General features: G+C 40.3%; 1 protein-coding gene across 5 annotated transcripts in view; it reads right to left on the reverse strand.

Annotated features, from left to right (window-relative positions):
* Window positions 1-20343, reverse strand: part of KDM2B (lysine demethylase 2B) — a 3837686-nt gene that overhangs the window by 2364634 nt on the left and 1452709 nt on the right. For all 5 annotated transcript variants that reach the window (XM_044068658.1, XM_044068655.1, XM_044068654.1 and 2 more), the window contains one exon: window positions 16010-16116. In XM_044068658.1, the coding sequence (XP_043924593.1) occupies window positions 16010-16116 (107 nt within the window). The remainder of the gene's footprint in view (window positions 1-16009; window positions 16117-20343) is intronic.

Consider the following 20343-nt stretch of genomic DNA (forward strand, 5'->3'; position numbering starts at 1 on the left):
TTTAATATAAGGAAACGTTGACCAGAATCTTAAAAATATACTGTTATGAGAGTGTGTGTGTGTGTGTGTGTGTGTGTGTGTGTGTGTGTGTGTGTGTGTGTGTGCGTGCGTGCGTGTGTGTGTGTGATACCTGTTAAACTCTTAGCAAAATAATTCTGGACAAAGACAAAAATAACTAGGGAGTCAAGTCCCAAAATTAAGGACGTATTTTAAATATCACTCTTATAAACTTAGAAAGTTATGGTTTTGAATTAGTATGCATTTTCTTAGGGGTATGAAGTCTGAAACTCAAATGTCTTGTAATTATTTAGTGAGTGTGTGTGCATATATATATATATATATATATATATATATATATATATATATATATATATATATATACCACATTCCAGACTACTGCCGTCTCTGGAGGGACAGATTCAGTGTTTGAAAATTATTAATAACTGAAACACATGCTAGTGCAATTGTAAACAAGGGACCAGAAAGCAGAGGGTCTATATCAGTCCATCTAAATGGCTGACGATTGAACACCAGATGTTCAAACTGTGAAGTTCAAACACTGATTATCGTGAAGCCGCGGAACACCGGATTATTTCCCAGGGAAATAATTCAATGGGCCATTTCTGTGGCTTCGCGATTATCAGGACTGTGGTGGGAAGTTACAGGTCGGGTTCAGGTAAGTGTGCGATTGTGTGGACTTTAGGGTTAGGGAGCAGGTTAGGTGAGTTAGGGTTAGGGCGCGGGTGAGGTGGGTGTGCAATAGTGATAGACTTTAGGGTTAGGGCGGGATAGTTGAGTTAGGGTTAGGGCACGGGTCAGGTGAGTGTGCGATAGTGACGGACCTTAGGGTTAGGGTTTGGGTTAAGGTAAGTGGATAGATAGTAGTGTATGTACAGTTTAGTGTAGGGTTAGATGTATGATTTTAAGTGTTTGTGTGTGGATTGCTGTTGTTTTGGTGTGCTTGTGTTGTGTATATGTTTTTGGAACAGTAATTTTTTTCCCTGGGAAAAAAATCGCTGTTCTAAGACTACAATGTTTTTGTACTTCGTGGTTAGAAGTTCGAACATATGGTGTTCGAACTTCAGTCATTTCGGTGAAGTGATATGGACCCAAAGCAGACCCTGAGAATGATGTATCATATAGCAATATATTACAAACATGGGATACAGAACATAAGAATTTGAGGAATAAAGACATCTGCTAGGAATTATCTTTCATGAAAGACAGTTTTGGGATTGCTTACTTCTGTAGCTTAGCAAGACACTAGGCACTATCAGTATTAAGACATCAAATTATATATCAGTTTATTGCTTGCAGTATATAATCTACCAAATTATAAGTTTACTGCAGAAATGACACCCTATGATTTATCATAATCACTTCCTCCACAGTCAAATAATTATCTGTTCCCTTTACATTTTACATCGACAAGCAGTCCCCCTTCAGTTTTTAGGCCCTTCTATCTAGGCATACATAATATATTTTAAAAACAGATGTGTATAATTAGGAATGATATAAAGTTTAACATCAAATGAGAATGCAGTGATCTGTTTTAAAATGAAGATTACTAAATATGCAAAGGACAGAAGTGATGATACCAAATTCAGACTGACACACAATGGGGAAGGTGGATCACTCTCATGATAAGCATTTCCCTGGTACCCAGATACTAACAAAAAAACAAAAAAAGTGATAAAGATGCCTACATTTACAGCCTACCATGCAATCTTCATGGCTACCCCTTTGGGGTGGGAGGGGCTTTATCTAGAACACACTTCCTTCTTTCTCCTTTACAACAGTAGTAGTGACTTGTCTCCTCTATGTCTGAATCCAGCTAGCTAGATCTTGTACCTCCAGCTACCACTAGAGGGAAGGTATCTATAGAATCCTCACAGTCTTGAAGTATCACAGCCTCATTGGTCACACAAGCTGGTACGATTAAAAGGTAGTTTGCTGCACAGACCAATAATGCAGCCCTGTGGAACTCCAGTTATGATATTCAGGGGAAGAAGCAGTGTACCCCATAAATTCATTGCTATTTGGATCATATGTTTATAGGTAGGTACTAGGGTATTGGCCCTAGGGCCTATATAGGTCTAGACAAAAAGGTACCCTGGCTTTCGCCACCCAAGAAAATTATTTCCTGTGCCCCTGTCGAGCAGAGCCACAGAAGTGATCCCCGGGGTGAATTTCCTATCTCCCATCCAATCATCAAAATTTTTCTTGAAGATTGCTAATGAGGAGCTTTGTTTGATATAGATAGGTAGTTTGTTCCAGAGTATGGGAAGTCTCTGAGACAGGAATCTATCCCTCCAGCATGTTCTGTTTATTGTGGTGGCAAGGTTTAGGTCCCTAGAGCGTGTAGCTTGGAGGGATTGGGATTTCTTTAAGTGGAGCATGTCCAACAGCTCTGGGTTTGACATAGCTTTGTATGTTAGGCAGAGATCGCCTCTGAGTAGGCAATATGCAATGGAGTAAAGCTGGAGTTTTTTGAGACGGTCTGCATAGGGCATCTGTTTGAGGCCGGTAATCCTCTTTGTGAGGTATTTCTGCTGTATTTCCAGTTGTTGTAGATGTCTTGTGAGGTACATACCAAAAGGGGCGCTGTATTCTATAATGGGTCTAATGAGTGACAAGTAGAGGAGAACAATGACCTCTATTTTCATGGATGAGAAACATTTTGTGATGAGGTGTGCCATGTAGAAGGATTTCCTGACTACTGTAGCAATGTGATTATCAAAGGAGAGACTACTGTCCACCTGTGTCCCAAGGCCTCTTATCATACTTTCAGTGTTAAGTAGACTACCGCCTATGTGGTAGTTCATGGGTACAGAGTTTTTACAAAAAGGGATGACAATGCACTTTTTGGCACTGAGCTTGAGGCCATGGCTTTGAAACCAGGCATCTGTCTCAGTGAGGCCCTTTTGTAGGATGTCCACATCGTTAGGAGTTTCGATTATGGTTCCTAGTTTACAGTCATCTGTGAACTTCGTTAGCCAAAGACCTTCTGTGTTAGCCTGTACTTCAGAGAAGTAGATACCAAACAGGAGAGGATCCAGGACTGAACCCTATGATACTCTTCTTGTCACTGGTCTGAAGTAGGATTTGGAGGCTGCTACTTTCACAGTGTGGGTTCTGTCAGTGAGCCAGTTGGCAACCCATTTTGTGACATAGGGATTTATACCTAGTTTAGTGAGTTTATCTATAATCCCAGAGTGGGGGATGGTGTTGAAAGCCTTGGCGAGCTCTAGATAGGCTGTGTGAACCACCTTACCCTCATCTACGGCTTTGGTGACTGCTTCAAAGAAGTCTATCAAGTTTAGGAGACATGATCTGCCTTTTACAAACCCGAACTGAGTAGGGTCCAGAGTTTGGAGATTACCAATGTCATTGTTTATAAGTTCCATGATGATACGTTCCACAGCCTTGTAGACCAGGCTCGTCAAGCTAATGGGGTGGTAGTTCCCGGGGTCTGTGGTGGCTCCCCCATTGTGTAGTGGGATAACCATCGCTGTACGCCATTCAGTGGGCACAAAGCCTGAGGTGAGGCTATGATTGAACATGGTACTTAGGTGGGGTGTCTGTTCATTCTGTAGTACATGTAGAACGCAGCCTGGGATGTTGTCAGATCCCATGGATGCTGTGTTCTTGGCTTTGGAGAGTGTGTTTTTTACCTGTGCAGCCATGATTACAGGAACTTTGCATTCTTCCAGTATAGTGATGGGTCCTTTAGGGGATGAGAGGGGGGTAAAGGTAGCACTGAACTTATCTGCCAGGATGTTGGCAATATCAGTTGGGTCTGTATATTTAGTGCTATTGTGCTGTAACTCAGAGCAGATCTGAGTGTTGCCATTGAGATTCTTGACATAGCTATAGAATGGTTTGTGATTGTCTTTAGAATCAGTGGCAATTTTGTTTTCGTAACTAGCTTTGGAGGATTTTCTTACTGAGGCTGACCAGGGAGTTCCTCCACTCATGGGATTTTACTCTTACTCTTTTTTTCAACAATTTCTTTCTTCTGTTGTAGAGTTTGTTTATGGCAGGGGACCACCAGATTGGCTTCCTTTTTTTGTAGGATAGCATCTTGGTTCTGTTAGGGATTGCACGATCCATGCACTCCTATAAGTGCTTATACAGTGCATTTGTGTAGGATTCAGCAGACGTACCTCTATTGTCCATCTGCATGGGTGTTGTGAAGTTTGCCACTTCTGTGTTAAGAAGCGTGAAGTTGGCTTTGGAGAATTTTTTACGATGGTTTCCCTAATGGTGGGTGGGGGCGGGGGCGGGATGTGGATGTCTAGGGTGATTAGCTTGTGGTCAGATCTGACCAACGAAGAATTGACCTCTGGTGTGGAACAACGGCTGCCCATGTTGGTAATGACCAGGTCTAGGATATTGCTCCCCTGGTGGGGGTGTAGATATGTTGATCTAAGGCGCTGGAATTTATGAATTCCAGAAAACGTTGAGCAAAAGAGTTGGTACATGAGTAGTTTTCCCAGTTAATGGTGGGGTAGTAGAAATCGCCCATTATTAGGGTGTTAGGTTGTACCCTAATATTTTCCAGTGTATCAAGAAATGAGGAGTGGGAATCCTGGGGCATGGTGGGGGATCTGCAGCAAGCTGCAATTTGGATTGCGGTCTTGGCCAGAGTTAGTTGCACTTCGATAATCTCAGATGCATTATGCTAAGCAACTAGCCTGGAGGTATGGATATCCTTAATGAATATGGACACGCCTCCACCTTTAGTGTTTCGGTCCAGGTTAGATGGCCGAAAGGTGTGGTATGAATTATACCCTGGTAATGCAGGGGTGCTCTCTGGAGCCTTGAACCAGGTCTCTGTCACTGCACAGATGTCGATGTTCTCCATTTTAAGGAGTGCCCTGAGTGAGTGCATTTTGAGGTTTAGACTTTTAGCACTGAGTAACATTACCCTCAGATTTTACTTGCTTGTACCTGTTATGGTGGTGAATTTGTCATTTGAACCTTGCCGAAAAAGGCACTATAGGGGTGGCAAGAGCCTTAGCCAGTATCCAGAATCGCAAGGGCAAAAGGTGCAAGCCATCTCTGGCAAAGCATCATGGTCTGTCGATCATGTCATCCCAGGCAGACAGATACTGGATCCCCTTAGAATGACACCAGAAGCTCAGCCAATTGTTGAAGTACATCATTTTGTCCTTGTACTGTGGTATCATTCTGGGCGATGGCAGGATGCTACTCAGGGCTAGGGTCATACCTGCCTAGGCTACAAAATTGGACAGCTCCTCCATGTCTCTTTTCATGTAGTCCAGTGAGGTACATCTCAGGTCATTCACACCAACATGGACAATGACAGAGTCATATTTGTACTTTGTTGTGGAGTGACCTAAGTGCGTGCTTTATGTGGCGGATCCTGGCATCCGACAGGCAGCTGACAGTAACTTTCTCCTTGTTTAGCCTGGTGAGTGGAACATCAGTGTACCTGACTATAGAGTCACCTATGACTACAGTGTTGGGTACGTTGTTATGCCTTATGGGCTGTGGTTGAGTGGCACATTGAGTTTGTAGGCTATGTGTCACTTGGGTTGTGTTGGGGGGGTGGAGGTTGCTTGCATTTCTGCTTTGGAGGTCCCTGTTGTTTGGGCAGATTTTTATTGAGAGCCTCCGTGAATGTAGGTGTGTGTTTTGTGTTCTATGTGTGTGTTTTGATGGTGTAGGTTTTGAGGGACTATGTGATGAGTGTGGTGTGGTGCAAGTGTTTACCTTCTCCTCCTGACTGTCTAGTCCAGTCTTGGGTGAAGAGAGCTTTGCTTCCAGTTTAGCTATATAAGTGCATCTCTCACAGATTGTAGTGCTGGGTGGTAGGAGGAGACGGTTGTCTGTGTACATGAGGCAATTGCTGCATTGCCCCAAGGTGCTCAGATTCATCAGGTAGACAGGAGAAAACACCGGGAGCTGACTCTTAGAAATGCCTGGACAGGTGCATATTTATTACTAAAAACTGTTTTCCTTTAGACAAGTGAGGAAAGTTGAGTGCTGTAGTAATTTGTAGCTTATTTAGTGAAATAAGAACACAACAAGTCAACAACAGAAAATGAGATAAAGCTGCCAATAAATAGGAATGAATATGACAGGGAATCAAATGATCTAACCAGTCAAATGAAACCACCGCAGTAATGCAGCCATCAACAACCCCTGTGATGACAGCAGTGAGTTAATATGGATGGCGCAGAGGTACAGTGGTAGCATTGTTGCCTCATAGCAAGAGGTTCTCTGGTTTGATTCTTGGCTGGAATGCCTTCTGTGTGGAGTCTGCATGGGTTTACCTTCATGTGTGCATTTTGCACACGGGCAAACAGCAACTGTTCGAAAGGACGTTTGCAAAGTTTGCAAATGTTGAACGCAAAAATGTTCGAATGTGCAATGAGTGAATGCAGAGTGACATTCGCTCATTGCAGATTCGGCATTTTGGTGCAGATTGCACTATAGTGGGGATCGGGAAATGGTCCCTTTCCCCACTGTAGTGCAATCTCGGAGTTAGAATATTAAAGTAGGGGGTGTGTGGGGTGCAGCCCCCCATGTGGGGGGTCCAGGGGGGCTTGTCCCCCTGCTTTACACTTCATTACATTTTTTTTTCAACATTTATGTTCAAAAATCAGCGAATCTGCATTTCAATTTGGTGATTTTCGAACATTGGAAACTGTTGCGGTTTTGTGTTTCAAAGTTACGATTCGGTCATATGAGCAATCGCACGAGTGTGTTTCGCCTTTGTAAAGGTAAACGGTCTGCATGTCCTCTCTGCGTCCGTGTGGGTTTTCTCCAGATATTCCGGTTTCCTCCCATGTTAAAAAGACATGCGCCTACAGCATTTTTCCCTGGGCCTCCACTGAAAATTGGCTTTGTTCCAAGTTAGACTTTCCCGGTAAACAAATGTTAAATAAATAATAACATATAGCATGGACTGAAAAGCAGAGGTTCGGATGGATAATTCCAGCTTGCATCCATACCACAAAAGGTCAGGGAAATAAATCTTTGGAGTAGATTAATAGAGTTCCTCAATGCAAACTATTTAGCAGATGGACAATACCGGGGATTCACATGATCTTGTCAATACATAAGCTAATATAGTCCTATGAATGGATCTGTAGCTATACTGATACAGGAGAATGTGGGGTACAAAGTGCAATTAGACATCAGTAAGCCTTTGATATACAAAATGAATGGCACACATGTAGGAGCCAAGTTAAAGGACTGTCTAGGGAAGTGATTAGCTAACAGAATGCATGCAACAGCAAGAACTGGGAATCCAGTGACTACCGGTGTTCCATGATTTTGTGATGGGCCTGGATCTGTTCATTATGATTACAGACACAAGGTTTAGGGTTTGATTGTCACATGGGGTAATTGGCTAGCCTTAAAATGGCCCACAAAAGCACTTGGCCTAGTTAACCTATGAACCTGCATGTCAGATGTCACAATGGGGTTAGAAAATAAAGTCAGCTTGTTCACTGTTAGGCTAGCAAAGAAGAGATGGTTAATGATGGGGGAAGGTAGTGTGCAGCATTACCAAGTGTAGTTTGTAGGGTATACAGAGAGATGGCAGCATGGACTGAGCGCAAAACATTAAAGTTATATACTTTAACAGAAAAAAATCAAAATGAGCACTACTGCTACTAGGGTGAACCAAAGAGGAAAATGACCACGGTAATAAAAAAACAACCAGACCTAGTCATACTGTGTTGTCTGAAAGATCAGTGACAAAGGCCAACAGAATGTTGGAGTACATCATCACAGTATCTACTTCTAAAACACATTATTTATTTATTTATTATTCAGGTAAGTAAACTGATGCCTTACATACCTTATTCAACCATGACCCACACAAGATACGCATACACTCAGACACAAACATATATAAACAGTTTACTGTACCCAAACACATACCACGTTTTTAGGAGGAGGTAAGGAAACAAGGGTATTCAAAGAAACACCATACAGATATGGAAAAAAAACCTGCAAACTACACACAGACAAGGCTTAAGGGTCAGAAACAAATACTGGTCCTCAGAATTGGGAAGCAAAACTTCAACTCCAGAGCTACTCTACTACCCAGTGCACAAATATCATGTTGTGCTTATTATATAGGAATCTGGTGAAGCTTCATCTGTATATTATGTTCACTGCTAGACAATATGTTAAGAAACAGAGGTCTAGTAATTTGAAAAAAACTGCACTAAATTGTTATCCAGATAGTAAACAATAAAAAGCAAGCATTATATAGAAAGGGTCAAAGCACTGGGATTATAACACACAACAAGAGTGATGGGGAAAGGCAGGATAAGATATGAAAGAGCTACATTATCACAAAATAACTTGGTAGTGTAAAACTGAAAAGGAAGGGCAGGGAAGGGGAGCAACAGATAAATAGCAAGGTGAGGGAGAATGGTGGCCAACAGCAGACAGTACGGTGATTCGGTGGTTAAAATCACTACCTCACACCTCCAGGGTACAAGATTCAATAAGTAAAAAAGTAAAATAGAAGTAAAGGAGTAAAAAAGTAGTGAAGAAGTACGTAAGTAAGAAAGTAGTAAAGTAGTAAGTGGGTAAGAAAGTAGTAAAGTAGTAAGTGGGTAACAAAGTAGTAAAGAAGATACAAGATTCGATCCTGATGCCTGGCCACTGTCTTCGTGAAGTTTGCATATTTCCTGTCTCTGTTTAGGTTTCCTCCCATAAACATGTTGGTTGACTGGCTTCTCTATAGTGTCTGCATACATTGTATCTGGGTGGTGGCAGAGAAGAGTCCTTGATGGCCAGTTTCACTTACTTGGCTAACAAATGAATAAAAAAAAGATTTAAAACCAACATCAATAGTCTTTATTAGATAAGATGCTGATGGCACTAGTGAGAGCACTGGCAAAGAAGCTTGTGTACTGCCGATTAGCAAGGGACTTTAACAGTGTTTGCAGATAAAAAAAGGATTAAGATATGGATACAAAGGATAAAGGCATTCTTCCATTAAATGAATGATAAAGATGTACTCTAAGCAGAAGTGGAACTGACAAAGTCTTAACTAGGGTTGCTACCTTTCCAAATGGCCAAAGTGGGACATTTTTGGTACAAACATCAGATTTTTACAGGCCAACACATACCCACGGTCAGTACAAAGGATAGAACTTAACTTTTTTTCCTAAATAAAAGCTTATTCTTGTAGCATTTTAGTTGCTTATTCTGTTTCTTATAACATTTAGGTATTTTAGATACAGAATAACTGTTTTATGCAACTATTACATAAAATATAGGAAATCATTTTTTCCTAAAATCTCAGGACATTTGCCATTTTTTTAATTTTTTGTCAGGACACAACTGCTCAAAGAGGGACTGTCCCTCGCAAAGTGGGACAGGTGGTAACCCTAGTCTTAACTGGTCAGCCTCCACTCACTGTTCAACAAGACTAACAATAAAAACAAGGAGGAAGGGCACAGAATAGTACTTTTCATGAACCAAGCATGTTGTAAAGAAAGGGAACTCGAGCTACTTCAAGAATGTGAGTGCCAAATGTAAGCTGACTAGAAACAAAGGCATACAGTTACCCCAGTACACTGTTTCCTAGCAATAATAAAGAATAAAAGAGCACACAAGCTTTCTTTGACAACAGCAAAAAGAAACACATCTCACCTGGACTGATTGGAGATAAGGAATGAATCAAATGAATAAGAGATTGCCCAGTACAAGACCCCAAGTGTACTGCATGAAAATGTGATGCCACAGGGCTATCCAAATGTTGATTCTTAATGTCTCTAACATGCTCTTGTACTCTGACTTTAAACATTCTTTTGGTTTCTCTTATATAGAAGAAACCACAGGGGCATGAGAGACAGTAAACTACTCCCTTAGACACACATGGAAAAATAGCCCTCAGCTGAAAAAAATGCCATTTATTTTATCAAAAGTCCTAACCACATGAATACAAATAGGGCATTTACCAGAAGTTTGTAAAGGAACAGTTAAAATTTCAGTAGGCATAGAGAATAAATTATGAACAACCATGTATTTTATATTTCTGGCTCTCTTATAGGAGACAGTAAAGGAGTCAGGTAAATTCTTAATCCCAGACTTCCCCTTATATAAGAATGGCCAGTAGTACCTTAAGATTTTTACTAACTCAACACTATAAATATTATAAGTAGTGACAAAATATATCTTTTTATCACTAATATTCCCTCCATGACTCCTGTATCGATTCACAGACTTCATATAATCTGGAACATTAACCATACTAGTGGTATCCCTTCTCAAGCACAACAATTTATTCAAGGAATTAATAATTAAGTCATTGCTATATCCCCTTTGTTTAAAGGCTATACAAGAATGCAAAATATCTTCCTTAAGAGACTGAATGATATTACACATCCTAAGTAACTCATAGTAACTCATTATAAGGCAAAGCCTTTAAAATATGGGGGGGGGGGGAGTGGCAGCTGTTACTATCTAAAAAATGAGCACCGTCATCATTTTTTTGTGACTGAAACAATATTTAGTTCCAAATCTAAAAAAACAACAGAAATGCCTTTTTATACACCATCAAATTGTAAGTCAAAATGGTTTTCCTGAAGAGAAGCTGCAAAAGAATCCACTAGCCATGCACTGCCCTTACATAAAAAAAAAAATGAAATCATCAGTAAATGTATTATAAAGAACAACATACCTATTACAACACTCTAACTTATAAAGAAACTCTAACTCAAATAAACCCATTACCAAATTAGCATACATGGGTGCAAAAGATGCACCCATTGCTCTACCTTGCATCTGCTGATAGATGCAGTTGTTACATTCAAAAACATTATGGGTTAAACTAAAATATAACGATTCTATAACAAAAGTACTAACCGGGCTAGTGCCTAGGAAAAACCTCCCACCTGATGTGTAACTCTTGACAAGTGATGGACTCAATATTTTTTAGAAAATGAAAATAATCTCTTATATAAGAGTCTAAACCAACAACATACCTAAACAAATAAGTATGAAGAAATAAACCCATATCGTGTAAAAAATAATTCTCAGCTGCCACAATTGGCCTTCCAGGAGGGGGAAAACTTTCTTATGGATTTTTGGCAGGCAGTAAAATTTTGCTAAACAACTGCCTTCCACTTTAAATTTAACTTCCACATCTTGCTTGGAAAAGTAATCAAGTCTGTAACCCTTATATAGCAAATCTTTAAAGCTATCTATAGCTGCATAATATTCATGTTCACTAGCCACACGATATACATTACTGTCAGAAAGATGATCCATACACATATTAAAATATTGCATACAGTGCAACACAACTATTGTTTGACCTTTGAGGGCTTGATAACAATATCCCTCCTAGTACTAAGACATTGCAGTGCATTCTATTCAGCTTTAGTCAAATTATAACATGCTTTAGCTTTTTCTTTTTTAAAGGTATTCAGACTAACCTCAAGAGCATAATTTATCATAGATGAAAACTCTTGGATGGTATTATTAACAAAGGGGGGAATGGAATTACTACCATGTGGTACCTTAGAAGTATCTAAAAGACAGTAGGCATTAATGTCATCATATGAATCCATTGATGAATTACATGAGAAAAAAATCACATTCCCCATCCTCTCCATCTGTGTCAACGAAGGGGGCATCCTCAGACACAATCTTACTATTTTCAAAATAATCCAACAAATGTAGTTTCCTAGACAGCTTAAACAATTCAATTTTACAGGCATATAATCGTGGCAGGGATGTGGGAATAAATTTTAATCCACACTGTAATACTGATAATTCTGTACAAGACAAAGGGTTACCTGTAAAGTTTACAATCAAGTTGTCACCACTGGTAACAGTGGTTGATTTTTACGACATTACGAACATTAGTATAGTCAATATATTCTTTTCTTACTGTTAAAGTACTGTCCCTCCTTATTGTACTGGAAATATCTTCATTTTCGATTATTACTGTTGGTTCCAGGTCTGTTGTAACTCTGAAAGTTCTCCTGCATATAATTGGGCTGTTGAGGTTGTGTTGAGGATGTTTTCATTGTCAGATTCCACAGCACTACTGTTGACTTCAGAAGAGGCAAAAGAAACATTTACTTGCCGTTTCCACTTAGCAGAAGTGGCTCCAGAGCCTCCATATGTGTTTTAGTGTTGAGTTAATAAAAATCTTAAGATACTACTGGCCATTCTTATATAAAAGGAAGTCTGGGATTAAGAATTTACCTGACTCCTTTACTGTCTCCTATAAGAGAGCCAGAATGACAGTAGGCATTAATGTCATCATGTAGCAATGAATTAATTATTAATTATTTGAATAAATTGCTGTGCTTGAGAAGGGATACCACTAGTGTGGTTAATGTTCCACATGATATGAAGTCTGTGAATAGATATAGGAGACATGCAGGGCATATTAGTGATAAAAAGATATATTTTGTCACTACTTATAATATTTACAGTGTTGAGTTAGTAAAAATCTTAAGATATTACTGGCCATTCTTATATAAGGGGAAGCTTGGGATTATTAATTTACCTGACTCCTTTACTGTCTCCTATAAGACAGCCAGAAATATAAAATACATAGTTGTTCATAATTTGTTCTCTATGCCTACTAAAACTCTCCCTTTACAAAATTCTGTTACATTTCCCTGTGGTAAATGCTCTATTTATATTCATGTGGTTAAGACTTTTGATAAAATAAATGGCATTTTTTCAGCCTAGGGCTATTTTCTCATGTGTGTCTAAGGGAGTGGTTTACTGTCTCTCATGCCCCTGTGGTTTCTTCTATATAGCAGAAACCAAAATAATGTTTAAAATCAGAGTACAAGAGCATGTCAGGGACATTAGGAATTGAAATTTGGATAGCCCTGTGGTATCACATTTTCATGCAGAATACTTGGGGTCTTGTACCAGTTTAAAGCATGTATTTTAGAACAAGTTTTGATTAAGGATTATGTTACATTTAAAAACAAATTGTTATATAAAGAAGCAGCCTGTATTTTAAAGTTTGGCACTTTGGTGCCTTATAGTTTAAACAAAGAACTTGAGTGGAAGGGTTTTCTGCATTAAGTGTTAGTTTGTGTTTAATTGCTTTAGTTAACTAATTAATGATGTGATATTTGTTATTTAAGTGTAGCTTATAACTCCGTGAAAGGCTTGCTAGCCGAGGTACTGGAGTATTAAACAATTTTACATTTTATGCTTCTCCAGTTGGTGTTCTTCGCTTTCTTTGTGTTTTTTTTTTTTATTTTGTTCTTTAGTGAATATAGACAAACAAAAAAATACTATAGTGAAATTCAAACTAAGCACAATACCAACCCACAAAAGTTCTGGGCCACTATAAACAGTATTCTCCAACCAGGTAAATCACCAACTCCTCATCCAAACATAGACACCACCTCTACAAACACTGCCATCCAATTCAATGAGCTCTTTACCAACTCTATAATAAAGCTGTCAACAGACCCACCCTCCTCAACCCCCACTATACTATATAACCCATCAAATAACACCAACTCCTCCACCCTTCAACCTGTACCAGCTTACACCATCTATAGACACCTAACCAAACTTAAACCCACCACCCTATGAGTAGACAAACTACCTGTCAAATTCCTACAAATAGCCATCAAAGCCATTTCCTACCCAATCCCTGTAATTAACAGATCAGTCACAGAACAAAGCGTGCCACTTCTCTGGAAAATCTCCTACAATATACCAGTACACAAAGAGGGCACCTCCACTGACCTAACAAACTACCATCCTATAGCTATACTTTTCCCACTGGCTAAAATTCTAGAAAAATGTAACCACATGCAGATCTTAATACATCTCCTTTTCAACAATCTTCTTGCCAAAACTCAACATTGATTCCACCCCAACCATAGCACTATCACTGCACTCATTCATTTTAGTAACCTAGTAAATATGCAACGCAACAACGGCCAACTAGTGTCTGCAGTTTTCCTTGACTTATCAAAGGTGTTTGATACAGTCTCCCATACAAAACTTCCAACATCACTCTCAGAATTAAAACTAACTGCGGCCACTCTATTATGGTTTTAAGACTACCTCTCCCAACACCAACAAGCTGTTCAGTGGAAAAACTCCCTTTCCCCCTACTTCCTGTAAAACTTGGAGTACCCCAGTGATCAATCCTAAGACTCCTACTTTTCACTAGATTTACAAATAATCTCCGCAAAGCCACCCCTCTAGAAAAACTGGTTCAATATGCTGATGACTCCACCTTAATCTGCTCTGCCCCCACCCTCCAACAACTTCACATCAAGACCCAAGAAGCCTTTACATCCATTGAAATCTGGCTAACAAATTCCCACCTAATACTAAATCCTAAAAAGACCCAACTTATGCTCTTTCATCCTTCCAAAGCAGCAGTACCTACTTGTCTGTTCTTTATTTCTGCATCAGATAATATCCCTATCTCCCCTGTCACACAAACCAAATTAATTAATTTGTCTTAATTAATCTAAACAAGAGCAATTTAAACAAGTTATCAGTATGCTGCAACAAAATAGCAAAATTCGCCACAAACTTCTCCTACCGCACCAACCATTGTCAAGCCCTAAAACAGCTTTCCTGGCTGGAACTCTCAGCTTAGCTCTAAACCAACTTCTTCTAGCTCACCAAATACTGTATCAACCTGACAAAACTCCAGCCTTACAAGACCTGATCACCCTCTACTCTGATAACCGAGAACTTAGATTCACTAACAAGGCACTAATCGCAATCTCCAAAAGCCATTACAGCTCTCGTGACTCCCTGTATTCTAGCAACATTGCCAAGACTTGGAACTCCGTACCACTACAAATCAGGGTACAACCTAACAAAATCATCTTCAAAAAACAGCTTATTTCCCACCTAAACAACTTCTAGACATGCAACTGCCTAGCACCTGGCAGGCATATTCTAACACCTTTCCTCTACCCACTATCCAACCTCTTCTTTAAAACTCCTACAGATGCACTGTATCTTATTACACGTTACTTACCAACTCACTGCCGCCTACTCCCCACTGTCCCATCTATACCCACTAACTCTCTCCTAGACTAAGCTGAAAAGCTTTCCCTTAAAATGTCAATGAACCTCATATGAACTTGTCTATATTCTCCACCTTTGACAATCTGGCTAGTATTTTTAGTTTTTCCTTTCTTCTCTTATCTTCATTACATCTTCAAGATTATCTGGCTAATATTTTTTAGTTTTTCCTTTCTTGTCTTATCTTCACTACATCTTCAAGATTATCTCTGCATAACATACTGTATGAACAACAATCATATGTTACTACCTGCTATACTTTTAATTGTATGTCTAAACCACTATACTTATGTAAATATCTTATGCAATCATATGTTATTATGTGCTATATTTTATAACTGTATGTTTAAACCACAATGCTCATGTAAATATCTTATGTACAGTATGTTGGCAATTGTTCTGGAACTTTTCTCCCCTGGCCTCTGCTGAAAACGGACAGCTCTGTCCAGTCGGACCTCCCTGGTAAACAAATGTAAAATAAATAAATAAATAAAATGTGTAGGCATGCATATATACGCGCGTGTGTGTGTATATATATATATATATATATACACACACACACACACACACACACACACATATATATATATATATATATATATATACATATATATAAAATATGTTAATCACATAAATGTATACAATGTGCTCACACGCACAGCTACGCACATTCACACATTAATTGCATGTGCATGGGTGTGTGCTCATGTGTGCTGCAAATATATTACAAGTATCTATATATGTAAGAATGACAGCGAGTGAGTGTGGGGGTGTGTGTGTGTGTGTGTGTGTGTGTGTGTGTGTGTGTGTGTGTGTGTGTGTGTGTGTGTTATAGTAACATTCCTAACACTTCTTAGATGTTCAGTTTTACAACATGTGTACTTGTATCTTTAGCAAAGGAAAACTGGTCCAAAATTAGCAAGCCTAAAATAATAATTCTGACTTTTCACAATGATAAACTTACTTTTGAACCTTTGGGTACTTCATTTCTGAAATGTTGTTGGTTCCATCAACCTGCTTCTCTTTCAGATAATCTGGCCACATGTTGTCCACCCAGTCCAGCAAATCTATCTGTATTTGAAGGGAAAAGAAAAAAAACAGAAGTGAAATCATAAATGTTTCCTGCTCTGACTGTTCACTCAAAGACAATCACACTCCTATTCCTATACATTTGAAAAAATGAAATAAAGGGACTGTTTTCATTTAACAGTAGCTCTCAAGCTGTTATATACTACACATTTACATAGTAGCAGTACAGCTGGAAAAGCTATCATACTTTTTTTGCACCTACAAGAGACAATGTAAAAAAAAAGTTATGTTCTTACCATAACGTTCCATCTGAGTTGTTGCTTCATTTTCTTCAAGCTGTGGGGTCTTGAATCCAACACTGGATTTGACTCGGCTGTATACTCCAGCCTTGGAGCCGAAACCTGAGCTCCTCCTATCCTACCCATAATGCCCCACTCTCCCTCCACCTCTCAGAATGAATTTGCTGCTGATAAGAAAAAAAAAACATGCCCTAAGCACAATCAAGCATCAGCCACAATATACAGAAGAGTACATCAGGGACTCACCTGATACAAGAAGTAGGAGAAATGTGAGTGTACCTTTGCCAGGCCATCCCAGAACCTGATGAAGGGGGAAGGAGAGGGGAGGGGGAGGTTGAAGACAAATGAAGCAACAACGCATATGTAACATTATGGTAAGAACATAACTTTTTTACCTGAAGTTGTTGTCTTAATTTGGTCTATAACCTGTGGGACAGAGTTCCCAGCTACATAACCCATAGGTGGCCCTCATAGAAGGATATTCTGGAGCACGGCAGAGCCATAGGAGGCCCTGCTCCTGCAGCAGACATCCAATTTGTAATGAGATATGAAGGTATGATAGGAAGACCAAGTAGCTGCTGAACAAACATCATTGATTGGAACTCTGGACTAAAAAGCTGCAGAGGTGGACACAGACCTAGTGGAATGGGCCTTGATTTGAGTTGGTACAGGAATTCCTTTATTTGAATACGCTAGTGCAATACACTTTGAAATCCAATTAACTACAGTCACTTTACCGACTGGTCTTCCTAATCTAGAGTTAGCAAAGGAGACAAAAAGTAAGTCTGATTTTCTGATGTTTTTTGTCCTATCCAGTTAAAAGTGTAGCTGTCTGTGTACATCAAGCAGATGAAGCTTATATTCTCACTTCTTTTGAAAATTAGGGAAAAGACTGGGAGATTAATAACTTGGTTAATGTTAGCCTCTGAAGCGTGGGCATAAAGGAAGGATTAGTGCGAAGAGTCACTCTGTCCTTGTGGAAGATAAGAAAAGGAGGTTTAATGGACAAAGCTTGTAGTTCGGAAAACCCTCTGGCAGGTGATAGTCACTAAGAAGGCCATCTTCCAAGACAAAAAATGTAAGTCAGCTGTGGCAGCTGCCTCAAAGGGGGCAGAAACTAGAGGTTGCAACACGAAAGTGAAGTCCCAAGGAGACATAGGATCCTTGACAGGAGGCCAAAGTAGAAAAGTACCCCTTAAAAATGCCTTACATATTTTTGCAGATGCTAAATATGTAGAATCTTCATCAATATGAAAATTTGAGATGGCTACTAACTGTATCCTGACTGTAGAAATGCTAGCTCTACTGTTAAAAATGTCAGCTAAGAAATCCAGAATAGAGGGAATAGGAGCCGTGAAAGGATCTAACTGGTGCTGCTGCTCCCAGATAGAAAATCTCCTCCATTTGTTAGAGTAAATTTTCCTGGTAGAGGCCTTATGAGCTGCAATCAAAATCTTCTGAACAGGAGAAGATTGCCCAGGAGTTCTAGCCATCAAAAAAAGTGAAGCAGCTAAGCAGTTAGCTTCAGGCTGAATACATCTGGATGTGGGTAAGCCAAAGGATGAGACAGAAGATCCAGAATGGGATCGAGAGTTCAAGGAGGTCATACAAGGTGACACCACAGGAAGGGGAACCAAACTTGTCGAGGCCTGAAAGGGGCCATGAGGATGACTTTGCACTTCCACCTCTGAGCTTTCTGGAGGAATTTGTGTATCAGGGGAAGAGGAGGATAGCCATAAAGTAGACCGGGGGGCCAAATGTAGATCAGAACATTTTTGGGGGACTCCCCCGGAGGGGGGATCAGGGCAAAGTACTTGCTGCACTTGGTGTTGGAATGAGAGATGAAGAGATTGCAGCAAGGTTAACCCCATTTCTGAAAGATCATGTTTGCCACTGATGGACTGAGAGACCACTCGTGAGGCATCAGAATGGTTCTGTTGAGCTTGTCTGCCAGAACGTTTGACTTCCCCAGAATGTGTGTTGCCACTAGAAAGCAGTTGGAAGAGACTGCCCATTCCCACAATCTCATGACTTCTCGACATAGGGGATAAAACTTGGTTTCTCCCTCCTTGTTGATGTACCAGGCAACTGACATATTGTCTGTCTGGATGGCAACTGTCCCAGTGGGAAGAGAGGCATGAAGAGCTTGCAACGCTAAAAGAACTGCTCTCATCTCCAGGACATTTATATGCAAATTGGTCTTCAGGGAGGACCAGGCGCCTTGGACCGTCTGACGTAGCCAATTCCCCCCCAACCGAGCTGGGAGGCATCCTTGGTCACCGTGGCCTTAGGAGGAGGGGGAATGAATGGTTGACCTACATAAAGATCCTAAGATCTAAGTCACCAGAGGAGGGACTCCTTGCAAACTCAAGATAGTCTTATGGGATAGTCCGTGCACAGTTCGAGAAAAGACCATTGCACTGCTAGGGTGCACTGAAGTACCCTCATGTGAAGACGAGCCATTGGCAGAAGATTTATAGTAGCCGCCATCGATCCCAATGCACTGAGAACGAGAAAAGCAGGAGGAGGATAGTTTGAAAGGATCTGAATCACATGTAGTTGAAGGGACTGAATCCTGTCTGGGGGACGGAAAGCTATACATTCTGCTGTGTCTAGTCCGGCTGCTATGAAGTTGATGACTTGGACCGGATCCATTTTGGACTTTGAAAGACTGACAGTTATGCCCAAGGTCGAGACTATGTGAGAAAAAATCCCTGGCCTGAAGAAGTCAATGCTTGGTGGGAGCAGTGAGGAGACAATCGTCCAACTAAGGAAACATGTGGAATCAGAGCAGTCTCAGGTGAGCTGCAGCTACTGCCATCACTTTGGTAAACACCCTGGGTGCTGTGGTAAGTCCAAAGGGAAGTACCCTGAACTAGAAGTGATTGGCTCCCAGCCAGAAATGGAGGAACCATCTGGACCGTCTGTCCATCTTTTTTTTTCCAGCAAACATCTTTATTAAATTTTCACACACAACATAGGCAATCTTACATTTATACAAATGAAAAACAAACAACAACATGACACCACTTTAGTTGCAAACAGTATAGATCACAGACACCACTGAAACAACTGTAGTTGCAAACATTACACATCACTTACAATCTATCCAGTCATCGTCAGTTAAGCATTATATGGCTCATTCAAATCCAACCTCAAACTTTATACGTGCTCTGCATATATTGTTCCCTCCCTTTTCTAAAGATCCCAATTCCAATTGTTTTATCTCTGTTACTATATTCACTACTTCTAGTAAAGTTAGTTTAGACTTTGATTTCCATCTTCTAGTAATTGCTTTTTTGGCAGCCACCATAATTAGACACAACAAGGCTTTACTATGTGTACGCAATTCTGATTCTGTATCATAGCTCAAAAAAAAATAATCTCCCAAGTCAATCCAATCTGCTCACCCAGCATCTCTGACAGAGCGGTCTGCAGGGAATCCCTAAAGTCTGCCAGCTCATTGTTTTGTTGTTTGTCTTTTCGGCTTTTCCCAGTTAGGGGTCGCCACAGCAGAACTCCGGTCCGCTAATGATTGGCAGTAGATTTTTATGGTGCCGAGTTGCCAGCCCGACGCCCAACCTTCAGCGAAGGCATGCCCATTCACGCATGTCTTTCGGAGGCCACTCAACCGCGGGGAGGACATGCAGACTCCACACAAAAGGCACTCCAGTCGAGAATCGAACAAGAGAACCTCTTGCTGTGAGGCAACAATGCTTCCGCTGTACCAATGCGGCACACACCTACACTCCCAAAAAAAATATGTTCCCAGCCACCTCTTTCTTGCCCATCAAACCTCCAACACTTGCTATCCACCTGAGGAAAAATGTTTTGTGGAGTCTACTTGGGGTATAAAAATACCTATGTAAACACTTCCAGGCAAAGATCCTAAGTCTTCTAGACTTTGTTGCATATTTGGAAGATATACATATATCTTCTCATTGTCTCTTTGTGAATTGCTTATCCAGTC

Source organism: Protopterus annectens, chromosome 4.part0 (genome assembly GCF_019279795.1).
Source record: "Protopterus annectens isolate FY-2018-M chromosome 4.part0, PAN1.0, whole genome shotgun sequence".
NCBI lineage: Eukaryota > Metazoa > Chordata > Ceratodontiformes > Protopteridae > Protopterus > Protopterus annectens.